This window comes from Heterodontus francisci, chromosome 20 (genome assembly GCF_036365525.1).
Source record: "Heterodontus francisci isolate sHetFra1 chromosome 20, sHetFra1.hap1, whole genome shotgun sequence".
In the NCBI taxonomy this organism is placed as follows: domain Eukaryota; kingdom Metazoa; phylum Chordata; class Chondrichthyes; order Heterodontiformes; family Heterodontidae; genus Heterodontus; species Heterodontus francisci.
The window spans coordinates 41,238,469-41,247,278 of record NC_090390.1 but is presented as its reverse complement, the minus strand read 5'-3'; the positions used below and the strand labels follow the sequence as shown (position 1 = coordinate 41,247,278).

General features: G+C 41.6%; 1 protein-coding gene across 1 annotated transcript; it reads right to left on the bottom strand.

The window, feature by feature from the left end:
- Positions 1–3,908: 3,908 nt before the first annotated feature.
- Positions 3,909–4,853, bottom strand: LOC137380924 (heparan sulfate glucosamine 3-O-sulfotransferase 1-like). The gene has a single exon (XM_068053332.1). The coding sequence runs from the start codon at positions 4,851–4,853 to the stop codon at positions 3,909–3,911; it is 945 nt and encodes a 314-aa protein (XP_067909433.1).
- Between the last annotated feature and the right edge of the window lie 3,957 nt (positions 4,854–8,810).

Sequence of the window (8,810 nt, the reverse complement as noted above, 5' to 3'; positions counted from 1 at the left end):
GACCAAGAGGACATTTAATGGTGATTTTAAAAAAAAATTATCAAGAGTTTTGATAGGTTGAATAGAAACAAACTATTTCTTTGGGTTGGAGGGTGCGTAATGAAGGATTATTAATTTTAAAATTCCATTCAGGCGTATGAAGAAAGTTCTTTACAAAGAGTTGTCAGAGCCACATGGAATATCTGAAGTGGAGAACATTGCACTTTTTAAGGGGAAAGTGGGTAAATATTTCAATGAGATGATACAGGGCTACAGGGAGAGGCAAGAGAGCAGGGCAGTGGAACTAGTTTTGAACTATTCTCACCAAGCAGTCAGCAGAAACATGATGGGCCGAGTGGCTTCCATCTATGTCAATTGCGGTTCTGGATCTTCATATAGTCCTGCACAAGCAACTGCAGCCATTGCCTTCGAAAGCATAGATCCCACTCTGTATTTGGAGGCCTAGCACTGAGGCAGGCATTTTAGGTCACAGATACTGGTAATGAGTCTTTCGTAACGCATGCAATCCACCAGTTGGCTGAGCAGCTGCTCACCCCTGGCAGCTCCTCAACAAGACAAGCTTAGCAATAGAACATGTGTATACCAGTTCACAACACACCACAAAAACACAATAAACATGTATATCACAGCACTGAAATAACACACAAAAACAATTCACTTTTAAAGGGCTAGAAATTCATCAGCCCCGATTTTGGTGGGGCCGTGATTCACAACCTGTTCTCCTCCATTCAGATCGAGGTGGGTAGGACACTGAGTACACAACTCATTTGAATGATTGTGACACTAGCAGGTGTGGCTCCAGTTCCGCTTTCTGCGCAATGCTACCGGCAAGCTCTGCACTTGGCAGCAAAAATTTGGTTGGCAGTCCACCCACGGGGGGTGGGGGGGGGGGGTTGCTAGTAGCTCAGGGCCCCTCCCTCTTACCCCAGCAATGCTCCAATCAACCCTTACCATGGGACAAACTGAGCTAATATCTTTTGAATGTTCTTGTCTTCTTCAGGGCCTACATGCTTGGGAAGGCCAGTATGCCTTATTTTTCTTGGCATATTGGTGGCAACCACAACATTTGTCCCCAGTGAGCCTTGGGAGCAGGAAATCATCTTAGGAAGTTCCTGCCCTATCTCATCATTTGCCTTGGAAGAGGTGCAGGAAAGTTTCACCCCTTACAAGACAATTAGGAAATTCCCAGAAACAGCAGGGACCTGACATTCCCTTGGAAATTCCTCTGACCATCTGCTGAGGTTTCAGTTGGAGAATTTCTGTTCCTGCCTTCCACCATATTGTACTTATCTGCTTTTTTAATATAACGTTTAGGACTGTCCTGTCTTGGACTCCCCTCCTTTCCCTCCTGTTGGGACACTGCTGAGAACCTCTCCCCACAATTTACCTTCTTGTAGGTCATTGTTCCATTATTACCATGAGGCAGCCTCCTGCTTTCCCAGCATTCTGTTCCCACCTGCCGGCCATCTGCCACTTTCCACCTGTTTTGTTAAAATGATTTAAAATCGCCTGGGGCTCATGCTCCCAGTTAAAATCAGAGCTTTCATTTCCAGTAACAAACTGCAGAGTTACATCTTGCCACAAGCTGCTCAGGGAATATTAATTCTGTTTAATACTGCTTGCAGAAACTGTTTTTGTGGGCATTGTAAATACGTTCATGCATTTATTCATTTGTTCCAACTTTGAACATTTATAAGATGCACCAATTTCTTGAGGTAACACCACCATTTATCATTGAAAAAATGCTCTGAGCAAAGTCATGGTCTGACCTTAACAGTGTGAAAATATTTTGACTGATGAGAAGGCATTGATTGCTTTGTTTACTTGGTGATCCCAGTACCTGCTGCATCACAGTGCAGAATATTTATTCTAACAAGAGAACAAGAAGTAGTATATAAAAAGAGTTCTGAATCTTGAGCCTGTGCCAAGCATTGTTATGTCTGTGCTCCAATCGTGCTAACATTTACAGTAATAATTGTGACCAGATGTAGAGAGTAGAGGGAACTAAATAATATTACAAAATATTTTACACAAGTACAATATCAATTCATTCAATAAGCCAAGGGTTAACGTTAGCAAAGTGCGGGAAAAAAGGAATAGGATTAAATGCATAACGTAGGGCCTGGAATGAATTCTAGGACAATGAAGTCCGAGTCTCTTTTATACAAATATTTCTGAAGATTTGAGAACAAAGCATAATCTGTGGGAGCGGGGGCGGGGCACAGAAAACTTGAAAGGAAACAATTGAAATGAGCACAAAGAGCTCAGGAAAAAAGAGTGACCGGTGAGAATTTAGACAACATTAGTGATGGGCCTGTAATGTGAAAAAACTATGAGTTATTGACAAGTTTGAGCTGGTATTTTGGGTCTATAATTTAATACATTGGGTGAAGGTTGCAGTGATTCATCAGGAGATTGCGGGTTATGAATTCCGCTGTCAGACAACCTACAAAATCCTTGAAAGTTGAGAAGATGAATGAGTTGCAATACATGATTACAACTGACAGAAGATAAAACCATTGGTGCAAATTTATGTGCAGCTCACCCTTTAACCCAATGGGACTGCTGTGGCATTTTTAAGTCAAATTATATAAGATTGAATTTCTTCATTTTCCAAAGATTGATGTGAATTGAGAGAGTTTATGGGTGTGCTTTGTGTCTTTTAATTTCACTTTATATTTATATATAATGAACTTTCTATTAAATCCTATTTTGCTAATGCTTGTTGATAGAAGCATATGTATTTGGAAAGCTGCAAAAGAAATTGAAAGGTTTAATCAATAAGGAAATTAATGTTAATTAACCACCAAATTAAACTCTTGCTAAATATAGTAAAATATTTGCATTGTATAATACATTCAGTGTTAGGGCAGTGAAAGGCTTCAGAAAGTTCTGATTACATTTTGATGATTCATAACATTAACATATTGTTAATTGAACACTTTTTAAAAATTAAGCTGCTTGGCTTAAAATATTTATGCAACCTCATCACAATTTTTCAATTTTATTCTTCTGCAGTATGTATGCTAAGGCTAATCTGAAATTTGTGTTGCAACTATTTAGCTTACTCGTGATCTGCATATTAGGAGTAAGCAGCAAATTTGCAAATTAATTTTAAAACAAAGAATATTTGGAAAAATATGATATTTAATTTCTATATAAATAGCACATGGACAGCAGAGAACAAGATAAACATTGTAGCTTTATGTTCATTTAAACCAAGTATGAGTAATAAGATCACAAATCATCATCATTTTCTTTATCTAACAGTTTACAATATGTCATCAGTGTTTAGAATATAGAAACATCCAGTCCATTTGTTATTTTCTGTCCTGAAATATTACATTTGAATATTTAAATAGAAATAATCACATGCATTTTTAAGCATGCAAACATCTTTATTGGAGGAGGTTGGTAATAGTCATTTATACATTCTATTTAAGACAGTTATGTGGCTTTAGGTCATCTGGTTAGGCAAGCGACAATCAGCAGAACAAAACAGCTACTAGCCAATTAAACAAAGAATAATTGACAAGAGTTGTCAATACTTTTCATCTAAATTCATACCATGTGGACAGACCAGCAGTGTCACTACATCTGAAATATATAGTTTTCTACTCTCACCAAGAAATAAATCATCACTGAACACAATTAAAAAAAAAATTAGCAATACTAGGTTTGTTAACCCCAATAAGAAATTGCTGTCGATTTTATTGTCGGTAAAGGTGTCCAGCACTGTGTGGAGATGCGCTGTTCCGCACCCCTGGTACAGTTGCAATCCATAAGTGAATATATCCTGCTTTAATTTCTTTGTGAATTAAAAAGGATGCCTTTACAAAATCACAAAATGGTTTTGATTGGTTGATTCAGCTAGGGTTACAGCAAACACACAAAGCTTCCAGAAAGCTTTAATGCCAGTTAAAGGATTGTTTGACCATGCTGAAAAATCTTTCATTGTGTTCTCTAAAGTAAGCTTGTAGCTCCTTCAGTACAGTACTATTCACAACTGGATGGGGGCGGCCCTTAGATTCATGTAAACATCTCTCTTTGCCATCACTTCGAAGACAATAGAAACCCTTGGTTTGATTAAAATAGAAATTTGAAGTCATTATCCTAGCAGGAATGTTAAGAAATGTTTCCACTTTCTGTAATTCTTCCAGAGGGTTCTTTATAAGAGTACCGCCATCAACTATATGTATTTGGTCCAGTGGAAAGTACCTTAGCCAGTTACTCATGTGAATATCATACAGACTTCTCTGAATGGCTTTGTATTTAGTATTTAATGCTCCATTTTTAATGACCATTTCTTCAATGGGTTGGACAGGCTTGTGGTTTTCCAATCGATTGTAGTATACCTGGGTGTAGTCTGATATCACTCTCTCTGTAGGGTCTCTCAGAATCAACAGTAATTTGGTAGAACTGTTCATATCATGGATCCTTTCTGGAGCTTTAATAGATGTGAAATAGCCTGGGGTTTTCTCAATAGTGGTTTGGTGTGGATAAGAGAAAGGCATCAGCTTCCTGTACCATTCTAAGCCTTTTACATAGTTCTCATCCCAGTCAAAGAAGTGGACTTCAGTGGCAGCAACCACAATATCAGGGTGAATGTCCAACATCTCCAACAGAGCCCTGGTCCCTCCCTTGCGCACACCAATAATGATGGTCTGTGGAATCATTTGGCTGGTAATGGAATTCTGTGGCTGTGGCAATTTATGTTCTGTTTCATTGCCTTCTAATCCACCATGGTATCTTAATGACAGAAGCAACGTTCCCTCTCTCTGCTGAGAACTTCCTGAGTGCACCTTATCTGTTTGGGCTACCAAAAGGAGAGCCCCGACCAGTAAGCGGGCCATGGGGAGAAAATGTGCCTAGTTAGTAGTATGGTCAGAAGTGTATTATCACTTAAATGCCAGTCAACACTTCCAGAAGAAATGATGTGAGTAGCAACACATGATGAAGTGGAATTTGGAAAGTTGCCTTGATCTGCATCTGCCAAAGACAAAATCAATAGAATAAGTGATATTGAAACAAAATGTAAAACACTGTAAACATAAAATGACCTTCTTCAGAATCTCATATCTTGCCTCTTTTGCACAGATTAATTAATCAATCATTTTGAGCATTGCATATTGGATATTTTGCACATTTTGGCTTAAGTTAAAGTTGAAGTAGTCCATAAGAGTATTTTTTAACCTCATCTAAAACAATCAGTTCACATTATCTGTTAAAATTGGCTACAGATTGTAATACAACTCTCAATCATTTAACTAAAAAGTGACTCTTCGAGGTTTAAAAACTGCCCTGCTGCAAAACTACTTTGATGATTAATTGAAAGACCACTCAGAAACCATCAATTGTTGCTTTCAGAATGAAGCTGTACATTATACTAAATCTTATTAAAAGAGAGACTTACTGACATATTCAAATGCCAATTTTTCAGTGTACTTACATTTACTAATGGAAGAAATGACACACTCTTTGAGGAATTCCGAACATTTCAAAATATATCTCATTCATTTTTATAAATAATGCATTGCCTCTCTCTTGATTATTGTCTCCAACTAAAACACACTTTTGTACCAGATATCGAACCTTATTGGATCAAGTTTGTAAGTCCTTGATGTTCGATACAATTCTGCAGCATGAAAGCCCAATGTTATCCAGAAAGGACTGGGTACATTTTGCTTATTAGCTGTTTATATGTCACTTACTTACTCAATGACTAAGATGTAATGGAAAACAGTTCAGCATCTCAAGATAAATCAGCATTTTATGTGTTTAAATTAATCCTTCAGAGATTCATATAGAACATTAGTTAGAATTCTTTATTTTTCACTGCATTTGTGCATGTTTAGGTTACAATTCCAAAACCTAACACAACGTAAAACTGTTGGTTTTATCGAGATGCACTTGTCAAAATTCTTGTTGATTTCACGGATTCTGAAATCAATGAATGAGTGACATATGTTGGATCAGGCTTACCAAGAAGTGAAACAACCAGTAAATGAATCATAGCAATAGTATTTCATTATCCTTTGGGCTAAGATTGTTAAGAGGTTCAGAAGGAACTTTAAGCATTGGTTGACAAAATTCAGGTCATGTCAAAAGCACAGGATCAATTAGCAAAGATGCAAATCCAAGATTAGCACTTTTCATAAGCCCTGAAATCTTGTTGGCCAAAGATCAAATTAATTCATTCAACATTTTCTCCCTTAATTTTCTCTTTATAAAAGTCTTCATAGTGTATGATTTTATCCATCACAATTCAAACATCACAGCCACTACTTTCATACCTGATTTGCTCAAATTTCATATTCATAAAACAGCAACAAATCCAAACCAAACAGATTGGAAATGTACCATTTAACAGTTGGAATGAATGCTTTGAATCAAGAAATTCAAAAACTACCAAAAACGAAGGCCGGAATTTTCCGGGCCCTTTGGGGGCAGGCTGGGAGGCAGGAAGGCTGTCAAAATTGTGTGAGAAGGCACGGGTGGGGGGGGTGGGGGGGGTGGTGCCTGACGTCTTTCCACCCCCCCCCATGCTATTTTGCCAGCAACAGGAAAGTTGGTAGATTGGATGCCTACAGGAAGGCCAATTGAGCCACTAAAGTGGTCAATTAAGAGCCACTTCCTGCCTCCATGGGCATTTTGCCCATGTCAGGAGGGCCTGTCGCCACGTGGGGAGACCGCCGGGTGAAACCTGGAAGCCTGCCGGGAGTTCCGGGGGGTGGGGGAGGTGGGGCTTGGCCTCATTTATAGCTGCTCCATGACCCACGGAGCGGTCCCTGGCGGCAATGACTGCCCTTGTGACAACAGTGCTGCTGGCGCTCAGCAACATCCCCCCCGCAATCACCGGGGCCTACCTGCCTGGTCCCGGTGTCCCTCAATCCCATTTACCTTTCTTCAAGGGCGCCTGGCCATTGAGGCACCCTCTCCCTGCTGTTGCAGCCTCAGCAATGTCCACCACTAGTGGTTGCACTGCTGAGGCTGCTGAGCTGCAAGGCCTCTGACTGGGCCAGCAGTTCTTGGGGGCAGGCTGCCATCCTTAATTGGCAGAAGGCTGCCTCCACGTCAACTCCAGGCACAGGAGGAGCACCCCGTAGAAGTAATTGTAAGCGAGTGCATAAATGCATGGACTACTAGCACTTACGGTTTCACTGGGTGGTAATTATTTGTTAAATGCAGAAGCCTCTAATGTTTTACGAGAGATAAAGGTCTTAGCACGCAATGTATAATGACTCGGGTATTTTTTTTTTGTGCACCGGTTGATAGTGGCCTGATGTGGAATCAAATATATGGACAGTCTATAAAGGTAAGCCCCTCATAAGCACCTGTGTTGACAGAAGGCCTTGGCATATAATGCTGATGGGTACAGAGAGATGGTAAGGACCTCTCGTGAAAGCTCAGCAAGGCCACCTTGCTTTCTTGGTTTGGTAGCCCCTGGCACTTGTCTTCATGAGAAGTGTCTGCTGATCAGAGAGTCACGAATCTCCCTGCAGTATGTGTCACTGTCCTGTGGGCTGGGCCCCACAGTGCCATCTTCATTGGCTGGCACCTGTTGAGTCGCCTCATGCTCATCCTCCTCCTTTAAGGATGCAGCTTACTCAGTGTCTTCCTCTGGCTCCAGTTCTACTCTCCTGTGGTGCAGCAGATGACAATAATACAGGATACCTTAGACAGTGCATAGTCAGGGCTCCCCCAGATCTATCAAGGCATCTAAACCTCATCTACAACAGGCCAATAATCTGCATGATGGTGGCCCTTGTAATCATATGGCAGCAGTTGTAAGCATCCTTTGCCTGTGTGTTGGGGTTGTGAACAGGGGTCAGAAGCCAAGTCTTCAGTGGATACAATTGTCCCCCAGGATCCAGCCACAAAAGGTGGCCTGAACAGCTGAAGCAACTGGGACTATCTAAGGATGTAGGAGTCGTAGCAGCTTCCCAGAAACCTCGTGCACATCTGCAGTATCCACTTATGCAGACGACTTGAATCTTCAGGGAGTGGAACCCCTTTCTGTTCACAAAGGCATCTGGCGGCTCTGAGGGAGTCTCGATGGCCACATGAGTATAGTCAATGACCCCCTGCACCTGGGGAAATCTAGCTCTGGTCCTGAAGCCCACTGCCCTCTCAGCCTGACTTGCCTGATCAGTTGTGAGCTTGATATATTGGCCAGCCTAACTGTACATGGCATCTGTGACCTCCTTTTTGCAGCGATGGGCCGCTGACTGATAAATGCCACATAGATCTCCAGATGATCCCGAAAGCAAACCGCAGGTGAAAATGTTGAGTACCAACACCACCTTTAATGCTACAGGCATTGGGTGTCTGCCACTTCCCAATGGTATTAACTCCTGCTCCAGTATACCGCAAAGCACCACCACCACCTCCCTGGAGAGACGCAGTCTTTGTAGACCTTGATGCTCAGACATCTCCATGAAGTTGAGTCTCTGATGGAACACCCTTTGAGCTGGGTCGCACCTTCTGCAATCATAAGGCTGCCCTCTTGCCCCCATGCGCCCTCCTCGTCCAAGTCCAATGGCTTCCTCAACCTGCTGAAGCTCCCTTGGCCGCTGCGCAGGTGCTCCATGTGGCTGTATTCCCATCTCTGTGCCACTCTCCTCCTCACTGGAGGAGCCAAATGCTGAAAGTATTGACCCCATGGCCAGATGAAGCCTCCAGTGTGATGAGCCTCTCAAGAACATTGTTCTGCCTCCAGTGGCTGCTGTGGGAGACACCCTTGCACGAACACCACTTCACTTTGGACCCACCCTTTGCAGTGCCTCCAAATTTGATAGCATTGTTTCTTC

What these genes read in the sequence shown, in the direction of transcription:
- LOC137380924 (XM_068053332.1), bottom strand. Translation starts at nt 4,853, where the DNA reads ATGGCCCGCTTACTGGTCGGGGCTCTCCTTTTGGTAGCCCAAACAGAT.